The sequence below is a fragment of the Terrapene carolina genome, unplaced genomic scaffold, assembly GCF_002925995.2.
Source record: "Terrapene carolina triunguis isolate 2854851 unplaced genomic scaffold, T_m_triunguis-2.0 Scaffold199, whole genome shotgun sequence".
Lineage (NCBI taxonomy): Eukaryota > Metazoa > Chordata > Testudines > Emydidae > Terrapene > Terrapene triunguis.
This window is the reverse complement of record NW_020664550.1, coordinates 947,975-960,399: the sequence shown is the minus strand read 5'-3', so window position 1 is coordinate 960,399 and position 12,425 is coordinate 947,975. Positions and strand designations below refer to the sequence as shown.

General features: G+C 47.2%; 1 protein-coding gene across 1 annotated transcript; it reads right to left on the bottom strand.

Moving 5' to 3' along the window:
* Window positions 1-219: 219 nt before the first annotated feature.
* On the bottom strand, window positions 220-10,767 carry LOC113407159 (cathepsin E-like). The gene is made up of 9 exons (XM_026655266.1): window positions 10,712-10,767; window positions 8,367-8,523; window positions 7,338-7,455; window positions 5,118-5,236; window positions 4,136-4,335; window positions 3,635-3,757; window positions 2,117-2,258; window positions 917-1,015; window positions 220-384 (listed from the first exon to the last, which is right to left on the bottom strand). Exons 1-9 carry the CDS (start codon window positions 10,765-10,767, stop codon window positions 220-222), a joined length of 1,179 nt encoding a protein of 392 aa, XP_026511051.1.
* Between the last annotated feature and the right edge of the window lie 1,658 nt (window positions 10,768-12,425).

Sequence of the window (12,425 nt, the reverse complement as noted above, 5' to 3'; positions counted from 1 at the left end):
CTGCTACACTTTGCATTTCTGTAGTGCTTGTCAGCCAAGGATCCCAAGGCATTTTACAAAGGAGGTCAGTATGATTATCCCTGTTTTACAGGTGGGGAAATTGAGGCACAAAGATACATGATGTTACTTGCCCAAAGTCACACAGTGGCAGAGCCAGGAATAGAACCAAGCTCTACACTGACTCCTACTGCCTTACTATGGCCATTAGGAAACACTGCCTTAAGGGACAACTGGTGCCAGCCCAACTCTGTTATTTCCACGGTCAAAGACCGAGTAAAACTGGCCAATGAAAACATCACCCAGAATCCAGAGTGGCCCAGCCGGTGGTTGCATGTTCAGCCCCTGGAAGCCGCTGGTGCAGAATGCCATGCCGTCACTATTATCCTAAGGGGAAGAGGAATTGCGAATATGAGAACAAATTCCACCTTTCTAGAAAGGCCAGGAAGAAAATGCAGGAATCCTAACTACCAGCCCAGTACCCAAACCACACACCCCTCTGAGAACTGATTCTAAGACTCCTGCCTCCCACTTCTTTGCTATAACCACCTGACCCCCACCAACTCCATGCTGGGAATAGATTCCAGGACATACAGCACCCACTCCCATGCTCCAACGTTCCTCCCAGAGCTGGGACCAGAACCCAGGCGTCCTGACTCCCACCACCCTGCGCTAACCATTAGACCACACTCCCTATCGCCCCTTTCATAGTCCGAACTGTTACAGAACAGCAATTGATCTTGTGAACATTAAACAGAGGCTGGAGGCTCTCTTGTGCTTCCCAACTTCCTGCCTGAGCTAAAAATGGGACTGCATTTAGCGCAGCCCGCATCTCAAGGCTGGATTGAACATAAGCCTACAAGGGAAACTGGGGACACATGCTGTCATGCCAGTTTCAGAATGAGGAAGACGCTTGTACCATGAGGGTGTAGGCCTGGGGACTGAGCGTGTATGGGATCCCATTGATGGTGAAGGTAACGTCAGGCATCACATTCAGGTTGTTGCATTCCACGGCGTACTGCAAAGTGACAGACATGACACAGATTGGCCAAGGGCCGGCTGCAGGGACGGCTTACCTGGCATGCTGACCCCAAAGGCCAGAAAGCCTAATACAGTTCTCCCCTTCCCAAGCAGCTGACCCTGGGAGCTAGTCCTTTGACTTGTTACTGGCAGGTGTATGGGTTAGGGGTAGGCATGAAGCTCAGAGGTGTGATTCCAACTCATGTAGGCGTGCCCAAGCCAGCTTTCCTCTAGCTAGCAGTGATGCTACCTGTATGTCAATATACCCTCAATGGAGGTGAATGTCATGGGTCAGTGACCTTCTATCTGAAGGAGCCTTCTGGAAAAAACAACAACCCCAAACCCTGGGAAAAAACACAGTCCTGATTTCATGTAAAATGTACTAAGTTGCTGCTGGATGGTGTTAAATGTACAACAGGGAATAACGCTGCATTGGGTGGGAAGCTGTTACAACACCCAATGCCCCTTACAGATCAGACCCAGAGAGGGTAAGGGACGTGCCCAGCAAAGGAGCATCAGGATAGAACTACATTACTTGGTTCTCAAGCCAGGACTCTGTTCTCTAAGCCATGCTGTCTCCTGTACGAGCACATGGACCTATATTGTTAATCTCTAAATGCTGCAGTCCTGCAACATTAATAATTGTCTTACACAAAAGGGAACAGGCCAGCAAGAGTACTTGTAGCTTTTAAGGGGACAGGGAAGGATATCTACATCCAGATTTTAATTGAAATTTGACAGCAGTGTTTATATACAGAGACCCCAGGTGACATATAGGAAAGGCTGTGTGTCTCTGAGGCCTTAGGACTTGCAGCAAGGATATGAGCATGTGGTATTCAGTGGCATAATGGTAAAGGCAGGGTTTCAATAGCGAGTGCCTTTATCTCTTTACCGGGGCTGTATGCTGACATATTATATGGGTCTGATCAGGCCTTTTGAAACCTAGAGCCTTTACTTGTCTCCAGCAGAGATGCCAAACTTCAAATATTTCTGTAATATTTTGTTTGAGGAGTTATATCCTGGTTGGAAATCTAGCATGGGGAGACAAGAATTCCTGCATCCAGGAAATGTGGTATCTGCCCATCTCACATTGGCTTACCTCGCCATCCATGGGCACTGCACCAATATAATTTTGCATTTCTTTTATTTCTTTGGAAGGACCTGTGATGAGAGAGGTCCCGGTGTCTACTATCGCCTGGCATCCTTCTGCACAGAAGGCAACTGTCCCGCCCACCTGTATGCTGGGGAAAAGGAAATGGAACAAGCATTGGAGAAAGGGTCTATGGGAAATGCGTTCCTCTCCCCACTGACCCAGCACATGGCTGAGAGCACATCAGAACTGTGACCATTCCAGAGTCAGTGGGATAGTCTGATAAGATTGTGCATGTGGTTAGAGAGTAAGTACTGAGGCTTTGCTTGATGGTTACTCTGGTGTCTGCGAGGCACTCAGATAGGAGAGCACAATTAACTAATTCACAGAATTGCTTTCTGTGTCTATAAAACCAAAACTGGTCAACACCAGGAACTGAACTCAGGGCCTGCAGCATCAAAGCATAGGTCTCTATTACTTCAGCTAAAGGAATTATTTCTTCATTGGTAGAAGTTAGTAGGCTGTTGTTTCTCTGTTTGGCCCAGCCACTAGGTAGGGACAAATTGCCCTTTGCAAGTGTGTTACGTGTATGCCTTGCAGGTTATATTAAAGTTGGATTCTTGTGGCTGCTGACCAATGATGGAGATTTTAGCTACTTTAAATCATGTACATAAAATATAAGTGAGGCTTTTCCTTAAATATTTTACATTTTCTTTGGTTTAGGTCTCTGGACAAACCCTAGGACATTACATTGCTTCTAGGCAGAGATGAAGAATCAACAAGGTACGTATATTGGGCTATTTAAGTCTATTTTTGAGACAACATTTCTGTTTTTCATTCCCCGATGTTGGCCAGCTTTTTGCAAGAGCCAGGCACGTGGGGGGCTGAGAGCTATTGAAAATCTGCCCACCAGTGTCATCCTGGAGGCTGGGTGCTGTGGAAATCTGGTGCTGAGCATTTTTTGAAAACTGACCCTAGACGGGAGGAAAACCTAGTTCAGTACAGACATGGTTTTCAAAACATAAGATGCAATTCTGTCTGTTACGTGTTCATGTGACACCCCCCCCACACAGTCTCTGTAGTATCTGGGCACCTCCCAACACCCCTGGGAAGCAGGGAAGGACTATTACCTTCACTTTATATATGGGGAACTGGGGTACAGAAGACAACGTGATTTGCTCAAGGTCACACAGGGAGTGTGTGACGGAGCTGGGAACTGATTCTTCCATGCCCCAGGCTAGTGTCCTAAGCACAGGACTATCCTTCGTCTCTGTTCAAGAGCCAGAGAAGGCAGGAGGTTTGGGAGCATACTTTTTCCTAAGTGAATCGCTTTGTCCACTGATTGATCATGGCACCGAGGTCCTGGGACAGTGCATGTAGCTTAGGGGATGAGTGGCTTTGGATTGCTGCTGTTGCGAATTGACAGGGTTTAACGGTTACACAGTTTACCTCTAATCTGTGCCCACCCGGTGCCACCCCCACCCCAGCCGCCATCGCGGGGAACCCCCACCCCACACAGACACTTACTTGTCTAATTGGATTTGCCAGTATCCCTGTTTAGTGACTGGTACCCAGTTCAGAGTCCCGCTGAAATGCGAAGGATCAAAGCCACCAAATAATAGTTCTCCCCCAACAGAGGAATCCGGGTTCCTGGAGAAAAGAGGATTTGGTACATCCGGGTTTTCCATTAGCAGAAGCATTTCACATTATATAATCCTATTACTGTGCACATAGCTCTTTAAACTACAGTAATTCATTAGTTTTCTCCCCAAACTACTTCCTGTTGTTGTTCATTCTTTGTATTGGGATAGTGCCTGGGAGCCCCAGTCATGGGCCAGGACCCCATTGCACCAGGCGTTGTACAAACAGAACAAAAAGGCAGTCTCTGCCCCGGAAAGCTTACAATCTAAGTAAAAAACCCATTCCTGTTTTAACAGCCCTCTTTGGGCCCAGCCTGTTCCCAATTCCCTTGAGAACAAGGCCTGACCATCAGGCCGTAGCCCATTTTGTACAGAATCGTGTTCACACCTGTTCATGTAGACTGAGAATATTGGCAGATCCACTAGATTTTGTGCCATCATGTTATCAAACACAGGGGTAACCCCATCCACTGCCAGCGATGGATAGGCCAGTCCAAGAATCCCATCAAACTCAGCATCCAGAAAAGTGTTTCCTGGCTCGCTGACGCTCTCTGCGAACTGCTGGTTGCTGACAGTGATGCCTTCAACCTAGAGGGGAAAGAAAAGCTACTTATTGTTTCTGACCTTTCATCAGAAGGCTCAGCAACAGACCGCTTATGGTGCCACAGCAGGAAAGAATAGGAAGATTTTGGTCTTCTGGAGGCCAGGTCATGGTGTCATAACAGGAGAGAACAGGAAAGGAAGGTTTTCAGCGTGTAGAACCTTGTTGTGAAGTGCAAAGCTATTATGCTGACTCATCTTGGTAATTAGATGAGGTGTGTCTCATTGGCTCCAAGCAAGCACATAAAAGTTCAAAGTTTACTCTGCAGCGAGCTAAAGAGAAAGGCAGGAGTTCCTGCAGGTAGAAATTCTGATCAGCCCACTCCGAAGGGTGTTAGGGGGCTAATGCTCATGTTTGTAAGCTGAGTCCTGCCTTAGGTCTTGGTTATTTTCATGAAGAATGAAGGCACACTTGGGGAGAAGGGGTGGATAAGTGGGGTTTAGTTGTATCAGTTGTAAGTGTGTGTGTGTGTGGTGTCAGGAGTGGGGTGAGGAATCCACTCATTTACAACAGGCATGCCCGGAGGACCCAATCCTGCAATGTTCTGAGCACCTCCCTCGAAGTGCAGAATGCCCTCCATTCCCACTGACTTCCTTGGGAGCTGAGCCAGGAAAGGTTCTGCAGTCATGGTGCCCTACCAGGAAAGAACAATGGGAGATGGGCTCACATGGTGACCAAATAATGTCCTGCAGTCACAGTGCCATGGACAGGAGAGAAAATGGGAGTAGAACCTTTTTAATTTTTCTAAAGAAAACCAAACTCTGCTCACAGTGACTTGATCTGATCCGATGATTCCCGACAAACTACCAGTCCCATACTGAATCGAGAAGGGAGTCCCAACTTCACTGTAGGTGTTGGAATCTGATGGGTGAAATCTGGAATGCACAGCTGTAGTAAAACAAGATGCCTCTGTTATTGCTTGCATAACTGTAGCACCTAGGAGCTCTAGCTGTGAACTAGGACCCCCTTGTGCTAGGTTCTGTCCAAACACAGAAAAAAAACGAGGCAATTGAAATTACTCTATGCAATGGAATGGTCAGGTTAACTTGTAAATAAAAGAGTTCTAGCAAAATGTGAGCATTTAGAGATGTATTTTCTGTATTACAAAGAATAATAATTCTTAGCACCGTCATGTATCCAGTTACAGTTTGTCTTAAAGAGGAGTGGTTTATTAAAGAAAACAGCTACAACTTGTAGACATAAAGAAACAGGTTTCCACAGAGCTTGAGTTCCAGCATTGTGTTCTGTTTACAACAAGCACCACTACCCATATGGAACTCTATGCTAGGTATGGAGTCATCTAATGGCTGCATAAAGTGCTGCAAGTAAACATATTATTGCAAGAACTTGATAGCACTTTAAGTTTTCAAATCACTGTGCAATAGTTACCTAATTTATCCTCACAACACTCCTGTGAGATAGGGAAGTCAGTATTATTATCCCCATTTTACAGCTGGGGAAATTGAGACACAAGAGAGGGAAAGTGACTTGCCTACTTAAACCCTAGGCCTGATGCTCTCTTCCACTCTGAGATCATAAAGGAGTAGTAGAAAGGGTAGAAGCAGGCCCTGGTGAATACACCCAGGCAGTGGTGAATTGCTACCAGAACAGCACTAAGCCAGCTCCTCTTCCAGTCCCACCCCCAGTGTAGGAGGCTTAGGCAGAGAATAGCTGCACTCCTGAGTATTCTTTGCTTCCCTTAGCCCTCAGGGAGGAGGGGGCTATTGAAAGCAGAGTATAGATTAGAGCAGCCCTTTGGCTGCTCTAATTTATATCATGGGCTACAATGAGTGCAAAGGGTGGCATAAAGCCACCTATTCCTCCTCCCTCCCTAACTCCTTTCCTGTGCTAAGCAGTGGGTTGGAGTAAAAGGGAATCCTGGTCTCCACATAGTCCAGTAAGTGATTTCTCCACACAATTCTCAGTTCTTTATAAATATATTTTCAATGTTTCATGTTGCACCGAGTTGTCATGACTAGGGCCAACAATATGAAAAGTGTTCATTGATTTGGGGTCCCTCCATTTTTGGGTGTCCAGCCTGATACCCTTTATGGCTGGACAGTCAGAATCAGAGTGGCCACTTGCGCAAGATCAGTTGTAAGTATCCCAGGCCCACCTGAGAGTCTTAACTGGGAGTGGAGCCAACATCTATAATTAGACAAAACGGACACCCCGCCCCCCCAACAACGCAACCCTTTGAGGCTCCTTTGACCTTTCCCTGGCTGCTAAGGAATTATACATCAACTGATCCATGTCCCAATAATCTATCGCTCCCTCATCTGGTGTCCGGCAAAGACAGAAATTCTGAGGCACAATACACATGTGTTGTGCAAATGATCTGTCTCTTTAGGAGCCTGCCTACTGATCAACCCACTCCTGAAAGCTGCAGCGCCACTGGCCCAGATCCTTGAGCACAGCCTATTACCCGACAAATACCACTGCTGCAGCTGCCCAGAACCAGCTCCAAGTGTACTATGAAGCTGAATTCCTGGGACTGCTGCCCAGAACTAAGGCTGCAGTCTCGATTAACCTGTAGTTTCCAGGATGGCTGCCTAGTACCCTTGCAATTACATGCAATGAGCTTGTAACAAAACAGATGTATTTTTCTTTTTCTTTTTTTAGGACCTAACACACAGTGTGCATGACAAAGGGGTTCCGTTTCTGTTACATCCCTTTTTCCTATTGGTTGATTTCAGTGCAGATGGTCTGGGTTCCACGCTGGTGCATTCACTTTGTGCTCTTTCGGAGCATATTTAATTTTGCCTGCATTTGCCAAGCAGTGGCTCAGCGAAGCTAGTAAGGTGACCATGAAGAGGGGAATTTCTCTAAGCACCTCAAGGCTGATGGCCCCTTTCCCCCACATTTACAGTGGTGTATCTCCACGGACTTCACCTGATTTTCTCTTGATTCACTTTGGTGCTGAGTGGAGAGTCAGGCCCAGTCTCTCTACTCTGCCCCACCCAACGTCCAGGAGCAATGTGCTACTTACCACAGGCTTTGCTGACACAATAGATGGATGGAACCCAGAGATTGGAGGAGCCAGTGTCGAATAACACTGTGAAATTCTGAGGAGGGGTCCCAATAGAAATCTGTCCAAAATACTCCATCTAGACAAAGAGCAAAGCAACAGCCATTGTCAGGCATAGGCACCATGGGAAACCGCAGCAGAGCCAAGCTCCAGGGGGATAGCTATGGGATGGATGTTTGCAATGGGCTGACTTTGTTTCTGGAATGGCTGACACCATGTGGGGGATACTGCAGCATGATGCTAGGGGGAAAGCGGGAGCCAGATATAGCAAGAGCCTAGAAAAATGGTAACAAATCCAGAATGAAAATGGACAATGATTGTGGACTCCGGCCTGCTCCCGACAATCTCAGTGGCCCAGTTCCCACGGGCATCAGCAGGAACGGGAACAGGCCTGAGCAGAATCCCCATAAAGATCCAAACATGTCCTGAACTTTAGGAATGCTTAGAACCAAATGTCACAACGACTGACACTATAACAGGCCAGACTAAGACCTCAGATCCGGGAAATACCCCCAACCACTGGGAAAGTTGGTCTCTGGGTCTAAACCTTCTGGCTTGGACCCTGCTTTACTTGTATGATTGTATTTTAGTTTTGGAGGGGATTTTGGTTCTTGGCTCTAGGCTACTGTCACTAGCTTCATGCCCAGAAGATTAGGAGAAAAGTGGGATTTGTGTGTGTGTGTGTATAATATACACTGAATGGAGACCTTTGTATGGGATCAACATTACATTCACAAGTCACATACCTACAGGACAAAAGACCAGTAAAAAGTCGGGCGGACAGATAACTATGGCACACTATTGTATTATTGTTGGCTTTGCTCAGACTCTGTTTAACAGGAGCTGAACTCAAGGGTCAGGATGTAGGGCATTCAAGGCTGTTCATGCAAAATAATGTGCGCTCTCTGCTTCCTGTGTTGCTTTTCAGTGATTTCTGCAAAGCAGTGCCCCCAATGCTGCCTCCCCCCCACCCCTTGCTGTGTAACTTACATCCAGGTAGTTGATGAGTGGCTCATTAGTTTCTGGGATGGCGGAGCAGTCTTCCGTGTACTGGATCATGTCCAGCTTCTGGGCCTTCCAGAATTTGGACAGCTGCCCATGCTCCCTCAGGATTTTCCGCAGGGATTTGTGTCTCCTCAGGGGCACCCTGGGGAAAGAAGGCATTCGCCCAGTAAACATGGTCCTGAGCAACAGAAACTAGGGAACCCGAATTAAAAGCAGGCTTGCAGAAGTACAGGGTGGATTGGCCCGTCTACCCAGTGAATGGCATCTGATAGAAGGCACACATGTACTGGTGTGTGGTATTTACTTCGATTGTAAGCCTTTGGGGGAAGGGACCTTTTTTTGTTCTTTTTTCTTTGTACTGCACCCAGCACAGTGGGGTCCTGATCTATGACATTACATAAGAATGGCCATACTGGGTCAGACCAATGGTCCATGTAGCCCAGGATCCTGTCTTCCAACAGTGGATGGTGCCAGATGCTTCAGAGGGAATTAATAGACCCGGGCAATTATCAAGTGATCCATGTACTGTCATCCAGTCCCGGCTTCTGGCAGTCAGAGGTTTAGGGACACCCAGAGCATAGGGTTGCATCCCTGACCATCTTGGCTAAGAGCCATTGATGGACCTATCCTATGTGAACTTACCTAATTCTTTTTTAAACCCAGTTATACTTTTGGCCTTCACAACATCCCCTGGCAACGAGTTCCTGGGCATTGTATGAACAAATACTTCCTTATGTTTGTTTTAAAGGTGCTGCCTATTAACTTCATTGGGTGACCCTTGGTTTATGTGTTATGTGAAGGGGTAAATAACACTCCCCTATTCACTTTCTCTATACCAGGCATGACTTTACAGATCTCTATCAGATCCCCTCTTAGTCATCTCTTTTCTAAGCTGAATAGTCGCAGTCTTTCTAATTTCTCCTCATTTGGAAGCTATTTCATACTCTAATAATTTCTGTTGCCCTTCTCTGTATTTTTTTCCAGTTCTAATATATCTTTTTTGATATGGGAGCAACTCGAACTGCACGCAGTATTAAAGGTGCAGGTGTGCCATGGATTTATAGAAAATGTCATAATGCCACTATATCTTCTTATCTATCCCTTTCCTAATGATTCCCAATGTTCTGATTGCTTGTTTGACTGCACATTGAGCTGCTGTTTTGAGAGGACTGAGGCTCCTAGGTGTGATCACAATACGAAGAGTAAATTAGTCCTTTGCTCAGGGGGCTAGTTATTCTCTGATTTACACCCTCTCCAAACCCATTGACTTCAGTGGCACCAAGGTGTGTCTCTGACTCCAGTGAGTTTGCATGGGGAGTAGATCAGCACAGAGATTGGCTGTTAGTGTTGAGAAATCCAGATCCATTTTGCCCACTGACGCTAACGACTACGACCGAATGATGATTCTTTTCACTTCCCGGGCAGTGCTCAGCTGAGAACCCCAAAGTGTGTTTTAAAATGCTCATCAGTGTAGACTCTCAACCCTGCCCTCCCAGGAGGTGGTGTTATCCCTGCTTTATATCAGAGCAGGGCTGGCTCCAGGCTTTTTGCCGCCCCAAGCAATAAAAAAACAAAACAGAGTGCTGCCCCAAGCCCATGCTTGGAACGCTGGTGCCTAGAGCCAGCCCTGTATCTGAGATACAAAGGGGTGAGCGGACTTGCCCCGTGGGCGATTCACAGGCAGAGCCAGGACTAGAACCCAGCAGTCCTGAATCTTAGAACCAAGTGCAGAGGTGAGTTGTAATTTAGGCAGAGGTAAGCAAAGGTGAAGGAGTCTAAATGGTTATCGCTTACTAGCTGAGGAGTTGGAAGCAGGTGTAAGTCAATGTTAAAACACTGTAGTAGAGTTTATGCCTGGTCCCCGCTCCTGGCAGTTGGTACGTCCTTCTTTGCTGGCCCCTTCACGAGTGAATTACATCCATTTAGACGCTCTTACACCCATTTACCAACAGGTAATTCATATTAACCCACCATCTCCTCTGAGTCAGGTCCCCAGGCTCTGTCTCCATCCACTGGAGCCATCTCGCCAGCCATTGAGGAGATACTCTGATGGGAACAGAAACCCCGCTTGGTCCCTACAAAGCTGGGTCTGACTGGTGCTCTCCCCGTCAGTTTCATGAGCATCATGTTACCCAGCCTGCCTACCCGTCCCCACCCAGCAACGTTGTGTCTGGTGCTGTTTAAAGCCTGGGCACACGGTTCTGGCTGCTGTTTGTTTTAACGTTCACCGTTGCCACAATCCACGAGTCCTTGGGAATGAGCCTTGAGCCTAGAGCTGCTGTCGCCTGGGTGCCCAGAGAAGTGAGGAAAGGCCAAGGAAACCTGCTTACCTTTGCAACCCATTGGCCAGCCAAAGGCAAAGCATCAAAAGGATCAGCCGCTTCATACCGGAGTCTCGGCTCTAATGCTCACTCAGCCGCTCTCTCTTAACTTGTGAGAACTGAACAAAAGCTTTGCCCTTATAGCAGCCGGAACAGCCCAGCCCCAAAGGACCAGACCCCTGCGATAAGGCTCCTCTGAATGTCAACACAGAGCCTTTGCCACAGAAATGAATCACTGTGCACACACTCAGTCCTGGCGACAGGAGCCGAAACACACCGAGCCAAATTGTTCTCTGAGACGGGATAGTTTTGCCCACTAGCAGGGGAATCTCCCCCAGCCTGGACTTGCGGGGTTTCCCTGGAACCCTTCCATCAGTGTCGGAGAGGTAGCACGGTCTTGTGGTAGGACAGAAGATGTTGCTCTGAATCTCTCTGTGCTTCAGTCCCCTCATCTGTAAAATGGGGATAGTAATCCTTCCTTTCCCAGCCGTTGTCTATTAAACTGTAGATATTCAAGGCAGGGGTTGTCTCTTACTGTATGTGCATACACCACTGAGCGCATTGGGCCCTGAGCTCAGCTGGAGTCTCTAGGCGCTTCTCTTAGACAAACAGTGATGGTGGGATTTGCCCCCATACCGGCCATAAATTGCTAGCTGGGGGGTCCATTCCTTAACCCCACCCCCCACCCCTGAGGTTAACTGCAGGCCCACTATGCACCCTCCAGCTGTTGCTGTCTTCATTCACCTGTTTTCTCCCCACTTTCCCTTCTCCATCACCACCCACAGATGTCTCTGCCAGCTCTGACGAGGCAGTGTCTGAGGCAGGGAATTAAATGACCTGGTGGAAACTCCCCTCCCTGCTCTAGATTTTCACTCATACATTTCTGGAGCTAGGGAAGATGTCTGTCTCAATCTTCCCAGAAGGGAAACTGTCCCCCCTCTCGTCCTTGATGGGAGCTTGTCTCACACCTATAGGGTGACCAGACAGCATTGTGAAAAATCGAGATGGGAGTGGGGGGTAATAGGTGCCTATATAAGAAAAAGACCCACAAATCGTGACTCTCCCTATAAAATCGGGACCTCCGGTCCCCCTACACACCTATCTGTCCCCCTTTCCTTTAGCTCTGCAGTCATCTGGCCTGAGAGGCTGATGGGGATTCCTCACAGAGTCAGTTACCTCCACCCTTCCCCACTTCAGGGCTTCTTGGTACACAAAGTACAGCGATGGGACAGGCCTGCCACCTTCAGAGCAGATGGGGAAATTACTAGTCAAGAAATAGTGATTATTTTTTGTGAAAAAAGTTTCTCCTCCCCCCCGAAAAGAAAAATGTTCTCCTTTTTTCATCCTCTCTGAACCCTTTCTTCTCCCCTTCCCCCCTTTCCTTTTCCCATGCCCCCTTCTCCAGTGGCAAAATGGAAAAAAATGAGGGAAAAAAACAAAACTGGAAAATTTGTTTCTGTTTTTTGTCAAAACACCAGAACATTTCAGCAGAAACTAATTTTGTCCCATGAGAATTTTTTTAAATAAAAAAGCCATTTTTGGGGAAAGTGTTTTACTTTTTTGATTGGTTGGTTGGTTGACCAGCTCTATAACTGACATTTCCTGTGCTTTGTGTTATCCTTTATGTATTGACCTGTAAGCTTTAGCTTGGGAGATGAGGCTCATGAAACTGAGGAATTGGCAGTCTAGCAGTCATTTACCACCTACTGCCTTGTAGCATTGA

What these genes read in the sequence shown, in the direction of transcription:
- LOC113407159 (XM_026655266.1), bottom strand. Translation starts at nt 10,767, where the DNA reads ATGAAGCGGCTGATCCTTTTGATGCTTTGCCTTTGGCTGGCCAATGGG. An exon ending in CTGGCCAATGGGTTGCAAAG is followed by an intron (nt 8,524 to 10,711) that starts GTAAGCAGGTTT and finishes TTCTTTCCCCAG; the next exon opens with GGTGCCCCTGAGGAGACACA. An exon ending in CCCAGGCCTACACCCTCATG is followed by an intron (nt 385 to 916) that starts GTACAAGCGTCT and finishes TCTTCCCCTTAG; the next exon opens with GATAATAGTGACGGCATGGC.